The following is an 18,623-nucleotide window of genomic DNA, read 5'->3' on the forward strand; positions in this document are numbered from 1 at the left end:
TTAGTACTTGACAATATAGAAATCGACTTGATTTATAAGAAGGTAACAAAATAAAAAGTTGATCGAGTGAAGTAATACTTTGCTTAGTTGCTGCATCAGTCTCTACTTTTGGCGTGGCCACCTACTCACAGTTGTTTGTATTATTATCTCTCAGTTAGGTGGGTGTACATTTACCACGTGATTCCCTTGATTTGATATCAAACATTACAATCCGGTACATACGAGGACAAGCTACTTACCATGCATGTACAAGAAATACGCATTTACACAAGGAGTGATAACAGCTATACTAATTTATTGAGAGAGTATTGCACTCTATTAAATATATCACATACACCATTATTTTTTCAATATCAGCATAAGATTTATAAATACATAATGCTTTATCTATGTTTATACTCTAAATTCTTTATATATATAAAGCCTTTGAAATAATATTTTAAAATTTACTAATCGATCCCAAAAATTACAGGATAGTTCTGTGTTAATATCGTTGTTGTAATCGTAAATCAAATTCAAATCCCATGAACTGTGCGGATCATAGTAATGTTATTTGATCTACCGAATTCAAATTCGGCAAGAAACACTAAACCCGTGGCTAATCTGATCATACCGACACTAATGATCACATCAACCACATAACTTCCAATTGACTACAATATGGAGTTATGGATGCCAATTTCAATTTGGGCTTATGGATGCCAATTTGGGCTTATTAGATCCAGACCGGCTTACCATTCTCGATGTTGGAGGTTTTAATCGCCAAACTGCACTATTGTCTTTTACAGCAACATTGGCGTGATAAGCTTGGTCAGGTAGAAGAGTCGTATTGGCGTAATTACATATCAAAGTAACAAATTAATAATCATTATAGATTAACGATCATTAATTAAACTCATAGTTACAATGCATAAAAACTAGGACAAGCCATTAAATCCAGAAAACACAGGAATCTGCTACAGCAAAGACATACATTCTCTACACTCAAACCACCTCACAGATGCTCTGCATTATTTAAGAAAGACAACACACGAAAGTAAAACAGAGAGCATCTTAAGTCCGAACCATATGACAAGAGAAACATATTTACTCAGGTACAAATTTCTTCCTGAGCTCAGAGACGAATTCAGTAACCTTCTCAGGATCAGGCAAGGACTTAGCCACGCTCTCCCTCTGCAAACACTTCTTAACCCAAGCAATCAGTTTCGGAACCTCAGATTCGATACTGAAGTTAGCAAACTTCTCGTATGCTGGAAACCATGTGTAGAATCCAATCAACGCAATGTCTACATAGCCAAAGTCATCGCCACTAAAGTAAGGTTTGTCTCCAAGCTCAGATTCAAGAGTCTTGAGTATCTCAATGAAATCCTTCTTCCCTGCCTCTTGTTCCTCACCCTTTGTCGCCCACACCTTCCTCTGAGCATCATACAGCTGAAACATTGCACAGAGTAACATAACACCAAGCTATGTCAGAACTCAGTCGAACCCAAACAAAGCTCAAAGATGATGTCTACAAAGCAAAACCAGTCCTAGAGACCCCCAAATTGCAAAAGAAACATATCATCAAACTATCTAAGATGAACCCAAACAAAGCTCAAAGATGATATCTACTAGCGAAACTAGTATGTAAAAACCTCAAATTGCACAAGTAACATAACATTAAACTATCTAAGAAGACAAACCCTGACTAGCTCAGAGATGAGTCCACAAGAAAAATCTGAAATTTGGAGGTGAGATCTCTAACCCTAACAACTACAAACTCAAGTAATATTATAACATCAGACAAACCCATACAAGCTCAAAGACGAGTCTACAAGCAAAACCCTAAATTTGAGCCAATCACTAGCAAACTCAACTAAAGTTTCAATTTTTATGAAATCCCAAGTTCAATTTCAACATTATTCAATCAAGGGCACAAAGGAAATAAGATACCTTCTTGTCAATGAAATCAGCCCAGAACCTAGCTTGAGCTCTCAGGTAAGGATCAGAAGGAAGGATAGGGTTCTTGTGAGACCAGACCTCGTCAATGTACTGAACCTGGATGATAGATTCGTTAACCGGTTTACCATTGTGGATGAGAACAGGAATCTTCTTGTGAATCGGATTCATCTGGAGAAGCAAAGGACTCTTGTTCCTTAGATCTTCTTCTCTGTACTCAAATTCAACACCTTTCTCCCTCAATGCGATCCTTGTCCTCATCCCGAACATACTCGGCCAGAAATCAAGAAGAATCACCTCGTTCGCCATTGTTACGATCGCTAAAGCTCACAAAGAGATTTTTTTTTGTAAGTGTTCGTCTTTCTCGATTTGTTTGGTTGGGACACTACCTGTAAGGGTTTAGGTAATTTATAGATGAGAATATTTATGATACAATAATGGATTGTGCTGACTCTAGTCGTTACGTCACACCACTCTTTAAAAACATGTGGCCAGATTTTAAAGCTTTTTAAAGTAATAATTTATAATTACAGTATTTTCTTTTTACGTAACATATCTTCATTCGCCTTTTTTTTATCTGTTGACCATTATAGTGTTTTATATAGTAACTTGCAAATATTCGTGTGGACTCTATGATTGAAAAAAGAAAAAAAATCGTCTGAAATCTATTATCATAGTAGCAAATTTGGATTTTGGATGTTAAAGGAAATTATGGATTTCAGTTGACCAGAAACCATAATGGATTTCTAAATCAAGATTTTAGATTTCTTAGCACTGCGTTTAATTATTTTAAAAGTTGATGGAAAAGATTATTTTGTTGTAAGAAAATAACTGGATGGATTAACACAGTTTTAAATTATGTGAACAATTAATTTGACTAATGAGTATTGACGTTTTATTTCGGCACAATGTATCATTACCTGATGAAAATATCATTTATTTATAGAAGAAATGATTCATATTGAAACTTAGTTGAAAAACGTGCAAAAAAATACAGAGGACTTAGAAAAGCGAGCCAAATTTCTAGAAAGCTGTGTAGGTTGAAGAGGTGGAAGATACGTTCACGTTACCAGAATTAACTGGAAATTTTCGAGATATTTCGATGGAACTGTAGAGATTGTGTTACGTCAATAATTGTATTTATACAATTGACGTGACCACATGATCTCGAGAAGCTTGGCGACATTGATCACGAAAGCGAGAGAAGATCCTGGTTCAGTATTGGTTCTATCTTATTTTTGTTTTGGTCATGGACTTATGGTGAATTGGGCCTATATTTTACAAAAAACAATGGATCTGAACCGGGCTTCGAAAAACAGTTTTTCTTATTTGAAAACCCATTAATAAAAACAAAATCATAAGAGCGAGCAAGAAAAAAATCATACCTGACCTTTCAGAACTCCTGTGGCCAAACAAAATGATCTTCTTATTTTTAAATTCTCTTATTTTTAATTCCAAAAGATATAAACTCGCGCCAAAAATTTATGTAACTGATGCTTTAGTATCTTTAACATAGCTAGATCTATTATAAACCTATAATAGACTAGTTAACAAATTTAGCCAAATTGGATATGTCACCAGAGAAAGCAAAATCAGCTACATTGGGTATTTATATTTCGTCGAGTAATATACGGGATTTTTTTCAGGCAGATAATGTGATCTATTCATTATAGACATATATGATTGTTTCATAAGAAGAAACTAGCTCAACATACTCATATCTGCGTTGGGTTCGATATCTCACGACACGTAGCAACATACTCATGTCATAACATGATACATCTTACAATATACACAAAATAGTTGACTAAAAAAAAGCACACACACATTAGGATAAGAAGATACTTAAATTGTTATTTTTCATTGATGATTTCGAATGTGTATCTGTATCTGGAAGTCTCTATAGTGTGTAGACTTTGATCTAGAAACATCGAATGGACCCTACGCACTGTATTACGTGGCATTTTAGTTTCAACCTACAAACTCGTTACTTGATTTTGTATATTCTAATGTTTTTGAGGCGTCAAATTCCGAGACATCAACGTATTTTTCGGCGAATATACTATTTAAAAGTCATGTACAAAAATACGTATGATCTTGATGAGATTTTCCCTAGTATGATTACATATTTGATAAAAACTATTTATTTAGAAAAAAGACACAGCAGTATGCACGTTATAAATCAAAAAATGGTCTTTTTCCATGTCAAAAAAAAAAGATAGTTCCCGGAAAAAAAGAGTGGCCATGAAGTGTATTACATGTTCAAAGATTAGAATCAATCGATTGGCTACTGTGAAATGCGAGTGCTTATGTATACGCTTACGTGTATGCACTTTAGAACCAATAAGAGTAGGATAAAAGATCACAAGTCAAAACTGTGAGATGTTTCCCGTTTGCTTAAAGTAGAAATCGCAACAACCTCAACGTAAATTCATGAATAAAATAAGCTGTCAACAAGTTAAACCCATAAATGCATCTTTTTGGTTTATAATTAAATTGCATAAATAAAGTTTTGACTTGTTTATTTTAATGAACTGAATTAGTTTGGACCTTTAAATTCTATTTCTAATGGTATTCCTAAGTAATATTTTATAAAATACAAGGTTAGTTTTTTTATGTAATTTCGAAATATAAGTATAGGGATATGGATTTCTTACTTTAAAAGAAGAAGAATAAAAAAACAATAATTCGTATTGTGGTAATTTCGTAATTTGTAATACCAATTATTGCAAGAAGAACAAAAAACGAACAGACGAAAAACGAGCAGATAAATAAAAGTTGTTGATAATTGTAAAAAAGACAAAGAACGATCAGAAAGATTAAAGTAGACCTCATTCCCAAAACAGAGATCACATGAGATATTTTCGGGTTTCCATTTTCGAAGGTCAAATTCCTTCTATAAGAAGCTTCTCTAGCTCTACACAGTTCATTCACATGCAGCTCACAGAGATATTTGGGGAAGCTTACATAATATAGAAAAGATATCAGCATAAACCTTCTAAGATAATCAAGTTTAGTGTGTCGACTATATTTAGCTATTTTTATAAGTAATGCATTTTTCTCATCGTTTATAACAATAACTCCACTTTAATCTACTTTAATAACCATCTTTAATAAATCAGTTTTGATCAAATCTATAAATTTTTATGCTAACAAATTCTGTGTGTAAATTAAAACTTTACTACAAAACTTTGTACACAGTTGGATCATTGGACACTTGATCATAGTATATACATAATACATAATCACAGTATATACGTATAACTAAAATTCAAGAAACTCGTTGCCGGGGACTAATGCATAACAATCCCTCAGGCAACAATCCTATGTCACTAATCACTATCACTCATATTAACATTTATAAGATCCTACAAAAATCTAAAACTAACACAAAGCTTGCTTCGATAAATCTTCCTTACTGATGAACGTTCCGTGGAAACCGTAAGGCACTCTCGACGGAAGCGTTACGGTAGCTTCAAGCTTCATATTAACGGCGTTTATGAGTTGGAGTTCCGATTTCACCTTCTCCTCGTCGTGAACGAACACCATTATGTAACCTCCGTCTTCTTCTCCGTCACCGGAAGGTAGAAACAGAGGCTCTCCTCCGTATTTCCCCTCTCCGTAAATATACTTTCGAATCTCTCCGGTCGATAAGTCCACTTTAGCGAAACCGGACACTTTAGGCCACGGTTCGGTTAAAGCCAGATAAGCATACCGGGTTTTTCTACCTAATAAATTCCGGTTGACCATACCAGCTTCGAGATTAACTTGTTCCGAGATAACCGGTCTACGTGTTGATTCCCCTGTTTTAAGGTTTAGCCTTATCTCCGACAAAACACTCTGAAGTGTTTCGTCGTGTTCGTTGAAAATTGAATCAGGTGGCGTCATGCATGATCCAATCACGACAACCTCGTCTGTTTCTGGTTCTTCCCAAGAGTTCCATAGATGGAAACAAAAACAATCTGGTACTTCGATCCATTGAATCGACGAAGCATCTTTCGCGTTTTTATTCAAAATCCCGAATCTTGATTTCTTCTTCTCGTCGTAAACCACCGGAGAACCACCTCTTATCATCTCCGGCAATCGGAATACCACTTGTTGGTCTGGAATCACTACGAAATTCTCAGTGATCGCGAAATCGTGGATCATCGTTGGTTGATCAAGCGGAATCTCGACGTCTGGTGATTTCTCACCGTCGGATGTGAATCTGAAGTATTTTAAGTAAGGCTTTGAAACGACGTCGTAGCTTAAAGCGAAGAGTTCTCGGGTTTCGGGATCGATTTTCGGGTGGGCTATCATTGTTGATTTTAACTGACCGTCGAAATCGTACCGACCCGAAGTTTCTAAATCTCCGGTTTGAGTAACTTTGACATGGTACGGTAAATCGTCTTCGGACATGGCTAAGAGATGACCATTGAAATAAACTAAACCGGCGTTAGCGACACCGAGTCCTCCGGTCGGGTCGACTAACCCAAATAGCCCGCGGGTATTGAAGAGCATAAGCTTGGCGATTCCTAAATGTCCGTGAAGCTCTCCAATTGCTTTGGGGAAAACCGGACGACCACATTCACGTTCTTGAACCAACCGGTTTGTTTCGGTAAACCGACAAGCGTAGCTAACCGAGCCGTTATCGAACCGGACAGCGTGTACCATACCGTCTCCGTCGAACAAATGGTGGCCGGAGACTGGTTTGTGAAGTGGATTTGCTCCGTTTCTGACGTAAACTCCTTGAATGCATTCTGGTACTGTTCCAGTCACCGGAAGGTTATGCACGACAGGTTTCTCCGGTACCGGGAAGAAGTTCCCGGCTATTTGGACGGCAGGATCCGCCGTTTTAGGATGGGGATGACGGCGGCGCTCGTGTGAGATCATGGCGTTTTCCACCGCGTCTAAAACCATAGCGGCGGTTCTCTGCACCGGGTTTAATTTTGGATTCTGATTCGTCGTTTTGGGGATCAAGTTGGTGACATCGTTACATAGTTTCTTCCAAGACGGTGGTTTGAATGTCGGAGATTGGAGAGAAGACGAGACGGAAGATTTTTTGTTGACGGAGGAAGAAACATAGCAGGGGACTACTAGTTTCTTGTTTCTAAGTGTTGAGGAAAAAGATAGAGATTGAAGTTTAGGTCTCGAAGAGGAAGATGAAGTTGAGAAAGTTCGGTCGAGGAATTGGGTTGAAGTAGAAGGAAGTAAGGTAGTAGAAGCCATAGTCGATTCTTGATTAAACGCTGCGGTTTGGGGTTTTGGTATTGGTTTCTTCAAGACCAAGTTTGTGTTTTGTCCATATTGTGAGTGATGAGCATCTTGGGACAGAAGGCTATATATATACATACCAGAAATAATGGTTATTATCGTCATTCACGCTACTATTTTCTCATCTTTTAACACGTGTCCTAATAATTATCTGACGAGACTTACATATTTTCATCGTCCCTCTTTATCATTTTCAATAAAATGGCTCATCTTGTTTATCTCCCACAATTTATCTTTGGATAATAAGTTGTAATAAATTTGATCATTTCACTTAGAAATTTTTCTACTTTAAGAGATATATTTTTTTCCGGCATTCTAGTTTAAGAGATCAATTTTTGTGTATTAGAAGTGTTTGAAGTAGTTTTGATCAGATTTTGTTTTAGAAGTGCTTACAATGTCATTGAAGGATGGAAGAACTACCTCTTGGACGGTAACAAAATATTTGAGATCAACTGTTTTGTCTTCTTTCGGAAAGTGCAGTTATTAGTAGTTTCACGTAACATAAAACAAACAAATTTAACAATTGAGATGATACCAACGATGTGAGACATTCGTTATGGGAACTTATTCAATTATTAGTCTTAGTTTTTAAGTGATTTTTATACCTAATAGTCCAAATTACTTGTGGTCGTAGTAATAGTTGGATTTTGAGAAATGTGTAAATTATTTTACTTGGATTCAAATCTCATTAAATAATAAAATTACATGCGTGTTAGAGAGACTGAGACTGTCGGTATTATTGAGTGGTCTAATTCTTGTAAAGTACGTTGAACCAGATCCTTATAGTTTGGTACCTGAGACTAGTTGAAAATTCGATAACCTATACTTTTTTTCTCGGGTTGATGCAGTACTAAAATTAGTCGGACGACTGAACCTGGATGTAGTTGGTTTAGATTCTAATCATATACCTTTAGTTCGATGTTGATCCGGAAAAAAAATTCCTTTTCAAAATTAAGTCTGATAATAGTATTTAAGTACTGCCCCGAAGTTCGTCTGCTTCTACGTAAGTACGTGAAACTTAAATCCAACTAGAATTTAGAGATTTGACATTAAAAAACATGGGCATGCATATAAACATATGAATAGGCCAGGTTTGGTGTATTCCACTGGTAATGGAAGTGACAATTGGCTTTTTGGTTAAGACGCGTTGTGGCCTCCACATCAAAACGTTTTACATCGAACCACCACGTACGTAAACCATAAACTGTCTTTTCAATTGTCTTTGACTTGAAACCATAAATTGGTTCGTAACTTTTGCGTTCTCACTGACGAAGAATACACACAACACAAGCACCGAACAAATTACATAATTAATGTGCCCAAACGTCATGCATTCCAGTCATTTTAAAAAAGTGTAATGTATGTCTTACGCGCTTGCTTATTTGTTTCAACGCGTAAGTGAGATTATAAAATTATTTGTGTACCGAAAATGTATGACATTTTACGAATTTGTTAAACACCATGGGTATATATAAATGTTTCATTTTTGAAAATATATTTTATGAATCGGTTGTTTGAGCCATTTTACTCATTGGAACTTTAGAACATACACTTGCTACAGTACTTAGTAATTTCACTTCTTCTTTTTTTTTAGGTCCTCGAGATGTTTGTTATAGTTTTGTGTCTACGGCTTCTATTATTCATACATCACTACAAATCTGTCGTGGTCAGTAAATTGCTATCGTAAATTTTCCAATGAAGTTTTGTATTATGTTATTTAGAGAAATTGGGATTAAAAAATTGTGTATATTGGGTTATGCAGAATAAAGTCTTATAGTATACATGAAATATTCTAACAAGAGATTCGGACCATTCGGTTAAGAAGAAGAAAAGAAAAAAGATTCGGTTATACAAAATTAGGTTGAGTGATTAACTTAAGTTGGTTGGTGATGACCATTATCGTTGAGTAAACACCCACTTGAAAATTGAAATGAAGCAATCGTAGATGCATCACAGTCCACTAATTACATTAATCATTTTAATATATTCTTAATTAACGGAACATCCAGGCTTCAGGTGTCCATTTCAGAGCTTCAGATTTGTAAACCAAACTCCCCATGGGCATTGGCGATATAAATGTTTGATATAAAATACTGGATTTGCGATTTTCAGGAAGAAAAATTATTATATGGTTTAATTATCTAAGTGGATCGTTTAATTAACATCCTTGGAGTTGTATATATTGTTGACCAATTTCTCGCAACGTCGTTGGTATACAATTTTGGACATGAACTAAAATTATGATCAAATGTATGAGACCGAAGACCTGCTCGATCGCTAACAAATAGTATGGATCTTTTAACACACACGCACAATAATACAAAAAATGGATTTCATGTTTGAATTGAAATTAACTTCTGTTTAGAGATGCGTCTACATAAAAGTGATTCGACTAATTGTAATTTGACTACCTCGAGCACCAAATTTTATTGTTCTTTATGGCTATACTTTGAAAAATATACATAGATAATCATATATTATTTTCTCTAATCAGACGTTTTGAAGTTTGAACTATATAATATATGCATATATGCGCATTAAACGTATGTAGTTACAATATGATAAGTACATATATATGCAATATGGTTCAGTTCATGTGACCACATGGAAGCACATGGTTGAACCAAGTCACCTTTTCCCCAAGATTCATATATACCTATTATTGTCTATTGGCAAAAATGAACATATATAAATAAGAAACAAATATAATAACTTAAAATTTTTGGTTTGTAGATGAATAGTGGCTTTGGATTTACTGAAATCCATTGAAAGGTAGGATTCGGTCTGTCCAGCAATCTACATTAATTAATCCAACTGGTAACTAACAAACTTTATGATTGGCGTGGTTATCAAACAAAAAACTATATGATTGGCTCGCAAGACCATTATTATGAGTAACATGGTCGTTGCTTGTTATTTGTTTACTTAATTAAACCTGATAAATCTTTTTTATGAAACACTTAATATGTAGTACCCAAAATTATATAGTTATGTGAGGCTTTAATATTGTATATTTAGCAATAACTAAACTATATGAACTTTGATTGCCATAATGTATGTTTATATAAAAAAAATTACTTAACATTGACATCCAAAAAAAGTTTATAAATTAAGCCTTTAACAAAATAAAAAGTTTATAAATTTTGATATTTCTTTGTCGAACGTGTGATACATACCACGTAGAAAAGCAGCAATATAAATTATAAAAATATAGTGAAAACATATTATTGTAACACTATATAGGCTATAGCACCTAGACTTGTTGACGCATTTGAGAGAGTTTGACCAACCGACTTTACCTGAAAAAACTGCCAAAGCTCTTAACCTAATGGATCTTTGGCTGCAAATTGCTTTCATTTAAATTATAAAATTCTCTGAAACCTGCGTTCTTGCGATACTTTAGTTAACAATAGTTTGTCCTATTCAATAATTATATATCAGGCTTCATAAAATAATGAAAACAACTGATTTAATTAGCAACATAATTAAATCAAAGGTCGGCTGCGTATCAGATCTTCTGATTAATGAACAACACTATCTAACACATTTATTGGATATAAAGCATATGGTATACGTAAATGGTTCCATATGCCCTCTATTAATCAGCTGATGATTGGGAAAAGGACTAAACTAAATAAATTAAAAACCCAATGATTACATAACTAAAGTAACAACATGTTGGTCAAAGGGTCTTTTGTCCAATGACTAATTAATAGCTTACGATATAGTCATATACTATGGATCCGAATGGTAACTGCGTTTTGCTGTGCGGGAGAAGTGCGGTGCGGTTCAAATAATAACGAAAATATATAGATACATATATATATGTAGAAATTTTAATACTGTTACTGCACTGTTGCGGTACGGTTTTGAGTGCGGTTTATGTCACCATTCACAGTCTATATATGTATTCACACATATACATGTTTTTAGCATATGATCAGCATGGAATTGAGATTTGATGAGACAAGCAATAATTGGTCTATTACTCTATAGTCTCTATGTAGAGATATTTGTTAGTAGTGTAAATTAAAACGTGAAAGCTTCCTCATGTGTGATGGCCCATAGGTGATCATGTCCATCATTTTGTGGTTGAAACTACTCACATGGACTGATGGACTCACATATATCCCCAATATGGCACGATATATTTTATACATATACATTATTTTTGTTGGCAAATTTTATACATAAACATTTATATGCCCGAATTATTAAACATTTCAAACTAAAAAATGGTCGCCGGAAAAGAAGTTCAGTTTTTCAACTTTGAAAAATTATATTTGGATTTCAAAATTTCGGACTAGTTTTGTGTCGCTCAAACACATTCCTACAAAAAAAATTGTTATTTAATATTGATGTAAAGAAAACTAGTTTTTCTTACAATTTTTCACATTTTAGAGTTCCCGAATTTTTTTAACCAAATCTAATAAAGTTGCTCGGCCCAAAGTTCGTTAATCTTGAAAAAGCCTATGTAGAACAAAAGTTCATGATTGAACTGGATCAGAATTGGTTCGAATGTCACCATACATATCAAAAGGGTATTACTGTAAAATACATATCCACATTAGTAGTTTGTTCGGACTGAACGTGAGATGAGTGTATGTTTACATATCCACGTAAGTATTTCGTAGATATACATTTTGTCCTCATATTACTTTAAATACATGTAGAACAAGAAAATCAAAATGCAAGAATGTATAGAAAGTGCCAAAGTGGTGGGTGAAACCACTGGAAATCGAATATGTGGTTCATACATTACGTGATACGTACACGTTACACGTTAATTAAGTTATAGCAAAGTAAAGATAACGGAGCTAGTTGGTAATTAGTCGTGTAAAAGGTTAAACAACTTCTTTATCAAAAAAAGAAAATAAATCAATTAAATAGCTTATATTCTTTGCTGAAAAGGATTTAATGGGCTACTTATATTATATTTTGGTTCATTCAAAATGCGTAAGATATGCGAAGAGTAATTTTGAATGAACCAAAATATAGTTAGGAAAATACCCAATTAGTTGTAGATGCAATGGGCTACTTATATTGGGCCATAGTGGGCTTATACTAGGCCACAAAATGAATACTAATTCACAATTATGACTACCGTGTGCCACTTAAATTAAAGACGCGAACTGTAAAATAATCCTACGCGCACCTAGAGCGCGTCAACGACACGAATACAAAACGGCTGGACTCGTCCAGAGATTTCGTCGTTTTTCAGCAAAATTAAAACAAAAGGCGAGTGGAGATATCAACTTTTACAATCCGCTGAAACGTTTATGTTTTATGACTTGGCCCAAACTTCTTCTACTCGAGAGAATATAGCTGGAAATTATAACAGTTACTATCAAAGAAATTGATAAGATTTATTGTTCTCTTTCAAATCTTCACTTCCCTTTAGAAGGGTTCAAACATGAACAAACTAAACGAGTGATCAGAGAATATCAGGAATTACAAATATAATAAAAGCTACGAAAAAACTAATCAGGATCATATAATAAAAACTCAAAATGTGGATCACCGGATGCAAGACGGAGGAGAAATCTTGCCACCTATCCAACCGCCAACATTCTCACACACAGAGGTTGCTGGACCGTCTCTCCCACGGTGCACTATGTTAATGTTGAAGAGCTGAACGTTTTTGCAAGGAACATTCTTGCTACATTGCAACTTCACTGCCTCCTTGGCCGTCGACGTTCCCCAAATGTTTTGGAACTTCACGTCTCTTATCTGAATCTTTGAAAAAGACTACAATAAAAAGAAGAAAATCAAATTAGGTCATGTCAAAAAGACTAAAACCTTGTTTCTTGTTAAGGAAGTTACCTGAAAGCTGCACGGTGGATTTGGACAGTATCGTTGATCTATGTTGATTGGGCTTTGGACATCAATCATCTGGAGATTCTTGAAAAGAAAATTCGAAACTAAGTTCGGTTCACCCGGCGAAGGCCATGTCTTGATTCGTACTCCATTACTCGTACCATTAAAGATTGAATTCCTAACAATTAATCCCTGAACGCTCTTCTCACCTTTAAACTTCCCAAGACTTCCAACGCTGATTCCATGGCCCGGTCCACAGTTGACTTTGTTGATATCCAAATTGAAGGTTCCCGACAAGATAGCGATGCAGTCGTCGCCAGTTGCTATGTCAACGTGGTGGATCTTCATGTGGTTTGATGAACCTATCTTGATTCCATCAGTGTTAGGGCTATCTCCGGGAGCCTTAATGTTGACGCGTGTGATATCAAAGTGTTGGACTGAGAAGAAGTTGAGGTGGCCCATTTTGCTATTGATCGATTTGATGCGCGTGAGTCTCGAGAATCTCACGAACTGGAACCCCATGTTCATCGGTAGAGCCCGGCAATTATGGGTTTGGCGGCAATTGTTGAGTGGCCAAGAGTAGCTTCCTTGTCCGTCAAGGATGCCGCCGCCTGAAACCGTGAGATAGTCAACGTACCTAAAAATAATCCAGCTGTCTTGTTTGATGGCGTTAGGATCTTTTGGAGCTAACAAAGTTCCTTTGATGATGAAACTAATCCGACTTTTACATGGTCCCGTGAAGGCTACAGCACCGAGGTAGAAGGTTCCAAATGGTATATACACTCTAGGTAATCCTTTCCATTGGCAAGCGTCTTTCCACGCCTTTGTAAATGCCTAAAACGCCAAATCAAGACAATAAGTCAAACATGTGTTAGAATTAATCAACAAATTCAGAACATTAATGTTGAATAAGTTGGATCAAAAACAAAACTAGAAATTTCACTACCATAGTATTGTCTGTTTTGCCGTCACCACGAGCACCATAGCTTCGAACATCGAAGACTTTTCTTCCGACGAGAGCGGCTGAAGGGGCGGCTGAAATGCTACTAGCGACGGCAGCTATGAACAAAATTAAGCTAAAACCGGAGATAGTGGACACCATTTCTTTGTTTTTGATAATTGACAATGTACAAAAAAAAAGTAGTTATGATTGAGAGAATGATAGTATCGTATTGTGTTCCATCGTATTATATACCAGTGCGATCTCTAGACACTTCTATAAGAAACCTACATCAGTGGCTGAAATTTTGGGTTGAAATTTAATGGTTTCGTCAATCATACAGATTGATTTATTTCTGAATTAATGTGTTTCTATAAGAGTACCAATTGATTTGTTTCTGACTGCTGATATGATTCTAAATTATAACGGTATATTTTAAAAATTCCTTAAATATGAGCAGAATAATAGTATATAAGGTAAACTGTTCCAATCTTGTCGAACAATTTGTGGATCAAAATTATCAATAAATTGCTTCTGTACGGATCGATCAGTGTTTTCGCAGTAATTTAGGTTTCGAATTACAACAACCAAATTGGATCGGTTACCAAAAACAAGTTGTACATACCATAGATAGCATGGAAAATATCACACCCGTATTAAATATTTGAATTAAAACCACTAAAAAGTTGTTTATAAGTGTATAGTTGTGTTAGGGCTTGGATAATTTATGTGGGCAATTTGGGTCTGAATAACTTTTTAGATTAGCCCATGTAGCATAACACCCACCCAACAGAACACGCCACCAAACACCCATATTTTATTTGGGAAATATGGGCTTCACTTTTGTAACAAACCCAATAACTTGTGCTACATGGGCTGGGCTAATCTCAAGACACAACTCTACACGATGTAACAAGCTAAACTCATAGTTTCGAATCTGATTGGAATTTAATTTTGTAAAGTAAAATATTACGGATTGTTTAAAAAAAAGAAATTGATCTTCGGTGAATTTTTATCTGCTATAAAAACAGAACAATAGTTAATTACTTACTTATATTCATTCAAAGTTAAATTCCAAAATGCTGAAACTCAAATGGACATAACTTACCCCAGTCGAAATAGTTAACTATATATTACCGGCGGTAAAAGCTGAGATAAAATAACTAATCTGTTCAAACTTTGTATATACTTAATTTCAAAGGCGATCAAATAAAAAACAGTCAGGTTCCTGAGTCAAGATTTGTAGTCAAAACCTTACTCTGATCCGTTATAGCCAAACTTGACTTTCCCTTTGTATGTTCATCAGTCTATTAATATTGATATCAAAACTGTACGTACAATAACGTACTGCACCAAATTTTATCAACAAACAAAAAATAGACTATACATAATTACGTATCAACTTCTAAAAGTTGTAGTGTAGTGATAAATGATAACGGATTGATTTGTATTTACCTTAAGGCTTAAACTGATCCATATATAATTTTATTCTTCATATGAAAATTTTGGTAAAGCCAATATAATTTTTGTGTGGTTGGTAACAACTGAAAATAATTAGGGCTATCGCAAAAGTACAACCGTACAATGAACTAATTTGCAATTTCTGAGAAGAATTTTGTTAGTGAAAGTCTGAGTCAACAAAACAAAAATTCAGGGAATTGAATGAATGATTGGGTCCCTTTATGAAACTCCCCATGAAACATCGTATGTAACTATCAGTGACTTCTTGTGCATCATGCTGAACTTCTAATCTCTTTTTTTTTTTTTTTTTTCTAATCTCTTTTAAATAGTAAAATCTACAAAAATATGATCCATTACTCATTTATATCAATATTTAAAATAAAATAAAATCTATATATCAATATAATTCAAGATGCAAACATTTAAAATTTACCTTACAATGATGTGAGTATATGTTACCTCCTATTTTTTATGTTTTAAACCGTATAAAATTTTCATATGCTGTTGGCTGTGGAAAAAGGGAAAACATGGTTATTAACTAAAAGCCCCATTTGGGATGTTTTGATTAGAAATTTTTATCTTGAAAAAATAAACTAAAGCCATTAGTGTTTTCTTTGTCGATGGAAAAAAAAGACATCACCTTTTGAAGAAAAAAATGACATCACCTTACTATTTTCTAGAAGCATAATCAAAGACGATTATATTTTGTCATAACGAAATAGTGTGGGGGGACGTGCAAAATTCTACTCACGTGTAAATACTTGGTAAGTTTTCAGTAGTTTTTTCTTAGGCTGTTTCACGTGATGTAACAGGATTTCATCAAAGAAGGCGTGCTTTGACCCAATCTAATGAAAATACACTATGATTTTTGGTAATTTTAATACTTTTGATGGTGATAGTGATATATAAATTTTAATGTTTGGTCCTTCAAGGCTGCTAGATTTTATTAACGGTCAACATGTCTTAATGATCAAAGGTCCTATCTATGCACAAAGCCATGTGCTTTTCGATTGATCTCAGTAAATGTTGAATGATTGTTGCTTTGTATAACAAATAGTTACCTTGTTTAATATTCTCAACAATAGGTTATAAAAATAATTATATGTAGTTAATCTTTGATTTTAAATAATTACTATTAAGTTATTTTCTTGCAGTTTCAAAATTGTTTTAAGTTTACCGTTGCTGTTAAATTCTAAAGAATATACAGAATGCAGTAATTGTTTCATCAACAGATGTATAAAAAGTCTTTAATTAGTCAAAAAAATTCTTCATTCATAAAATTCATTGGTAAGCATTTCTAGACTAGAGCCGTAAATATTTTCGGCCAATATAATAATTAGGAAAATATTTATTAGGAATTCAACGAATATGATAAAAAACGTTGGTCGTCGAAAATGTATCATGACGTCAGGAAGAAAAAAAACAAGAAAAAAATAGGTCGTCACATATGTTTTCATGTAGGACAAGATTACGATTATAAAATCGTTTCAAAAAGAATACGAAAAAATTTACTTGAATGAGTCACTTCAGTACCCCACAGAGATTATATCTTTCTCTCTTTAATCTCTCTATAAATACCTAAGTATGCAACTATGCATATAAATCTACAAAACATCTGAACACCCAAAGACACAGGAAGAGAGCTAAAGCTGATATATACTAAGTACTAAGATCATTTGATCAACCTAATCATCAACACCACAAAATTTTCTTTTCTTGTTTCTCTAATCGATTAATTTAGTAATAATGTCTGGAAGAGGGAAAGTGAAATCGGAGCCGATGAAGGTTGTGTTCATTAACACACAGTATGTTGAGACAGATGCTCGTAGCTTCAAGACCGTTGTTCAAGAACTCACCGGTAAGAACGCCATCGTCGCCGCCGGTCCTTTTGATTCGCCCTCTGCTTTCGACGGCCGTTGTTACGATGGCGGTAGTAAAATCGGTGAAGATACCAGACAGCTCCACGGCGGTGGCGGCGGAGGAGGACGAATGGGGACGACGACGGAGTTCGATAGATTATTCAAAGAGATGCCTCACATGGAAGAATTGTATAAACTATGGTCAGAATATTGAGTCATTAATAATTTCTGTGCAATGATTTTTAAATCATTCGTTTTCTTCCAAAATCTTTTCTTTTTTATCTAATGAGATAATGTTGTTGTTGATTTGATTTAATCATCTTAACTGGATCGTCACTCTTGAGATTAGGTCCAATAACGAATGTTGTGTTTTGGAAAGTAATTATGAGTTACCTTTCAGTACGGCCCATGTCTCCGAATTTTAAACGGGCTTATTATAGCTTTCATATGTTGTTTAAAAGGACCATGAAGCCCAAGTATATGCGAGATTAATACTTGGTTCTCTTATTTTCTGTGTATTTGGGTTTTAGAACCAATTATCAAAACAAGAAGTGTGAGTGTGTGACAAAGGCATTGAAAGCGACTAGCAGATTAAGAAGTCAGGCCTCAACTATGGGCTTTTCTCTATGGGGCGTCTTTGCTACCCAAGTCCAACTAGGTATTACTTTTTTTTCCATATTTTTTATATATTTATATTTCATGTTTTTCTTTTCTTGCAAAATAATGTTTTTAACTAAAAGAATTTTGATTTCACTAAAATTAGTAATTTCACTAAAAACTGTTTAATTCTTGTGACTATTTCACAATTTTTAGAATCCAACATGCGATACAGTTCACAACAACCAAATGAAGCATTATATGAACTAATCTTCTTGTGTTTATATATAAAACAGGTTTTTGTGTAAGTGCGTAAATGGCTGAGGCAAATAGCAACAAAACTCATGGTTAACCTTCTCTAACCAACCTTAACCAATTTTGTGTTGGGTGAACCATTTCCTTTCATCAACCCAAAACACACTCACGATTTTAATCGTCTCATCTACAATTCTTGTTTTATTTAACGTTCTTTCTTAATCTAGCTTTCTGGTAGTTATTTTCAGGGTTTTTTCTGGTATATAGTTGGGTTGATTCAACGATTATCCGAAACATTATACGTCAACATACAATACAAGTCTATTAAAAATTATTAGCTAATAGAAGTAGAACCTACTAAGCTATATTGTCGTCAACAAGAACCATTTTTAAATTCAATTAAATATAACATTAACGCCGACTAATCTAGTTTATGAAATATCACCAAAACTTTGAACACATAATGAGTCTCGTAACACACCAAAGATACTAACTTCTTTATT

The 18,623-nt window shown here is 34.5% G+C and overlaps 4 protein-coding genes across 5 annotated transcripts; 1 reads left to right on the top strand and 3 right to left on the bottom strand.

The window, feature by feature from the left end:
* Positions 1 to 814: 814 nt before the first annotated feature.
* Positions 815 to 2,435, bottom strand: GSTU19 (glutathione S-transferase TAU 19). The gene is made up of 2 exons (NM_106485.4): positions 1,933 to 2,435; positions 815 to 1,431 (listed from the first exon to the last, which is right to left on the bottom strand). Exons 1-2 carry the CDS (start codon positions 2,245 to 2,247, stop codon positions 1,087 to 1,089), a joined length of 660 nt encoding a protein of 219 aa, NP_565178.1. The 5' UTR covers positions 2,248 to 2,435; the 3' UTR covers positions 815 to 1,086.
* Positions 2,436 to 5,132: 2,697 nt separating this feature from the next.
* On the bottom strand, positions 5,133 to 7,303 carry NCED9 (nine-cis-epoxycarotenoid dioxygenase 9). Its single transcript, NM_106486.3, has one exon. The coding sequence runs from the start codon at positions 7,294 to 7,296 to the stop codon at positions 5,323 to 5,325; it is 1,974 nt and encodes a 657-aa protein (NP_177960.1). The 5' UTR covers positions 7,297 to 7,303; the 3' UTR covers positions 5,133 to 5,322.
* Positions 7,304 to 12,621: 5,318 nt separating this feature from the next.
* On the bottom strand, positions 12,622 to 14,110 carry AT1G78400 (Pectin lyase-like superfamily protein; the record flags this gene model as incomplete). Its single annotated transcript, NM_106487.3, has 3 exons — positions 12,622 to 12,939; positions 13,015 to 13,842; positions 13,955 to 14,110. The coding sequence occupies 3 exons, from the start codon at positions 14,108 to 14,110 to the stop codon at positions 12,709 to 12,711; spliced, it is 1,215 nt and encodes a 404-aa protein (NP_177961.2). The 3' UTR covers positions 12,622 to 12,708.
* Positions 14,111 to 16,933: 2,823 nt separating this feature from the next.
* On the top strand, positions 16,934 to 18,366 carry AT1G78410 (VQ motif-containing protein). Of its 2 annotated transcripts, NM_001334826.1 has the most exons (2): positions 17,010 to 17,926; positions 18,162 to 18,366. In NM_001334826.1, the coding sequence occupies exon 1, from the start codon at positions 17,156 to 17,158 to the stop codon at positions 17,480 to 17,482; it is 327 nt and encodes a 108-aa protein (NP_001321086.1). In that variant the 5' UTR covers positions 17,010 to 17,155; the 3' UTR covers positions 17,483 to 17,926; positions 18,162 to 18,366. The 2 variants fall into 2 exon arrangements, with proteins under 2 accessions (NP_565179.1, NP_001321086.1); NM_106488.3 differs by lacking the exon at positions 18,162 to 18,366 and having other exon boundaries at positions 16,934 to 17,775.
* Positions 18,367 to 18,623: the final 257 nt, after the last annotated feature.

Source organism: Arabidopsis thaliana, assembly GCF_000001735.4.
Source record: "Arabidopsis thaliana chromosome 1 sequence".
NCBI classification, from domain to species: domain Eukaryota; kingdom Viridiplantae; phylum Streptophyta; class Magnoliopsida; order Brassicales; family Brassicaceae; genus Arabidopsis; species Arabidopsis thaliana.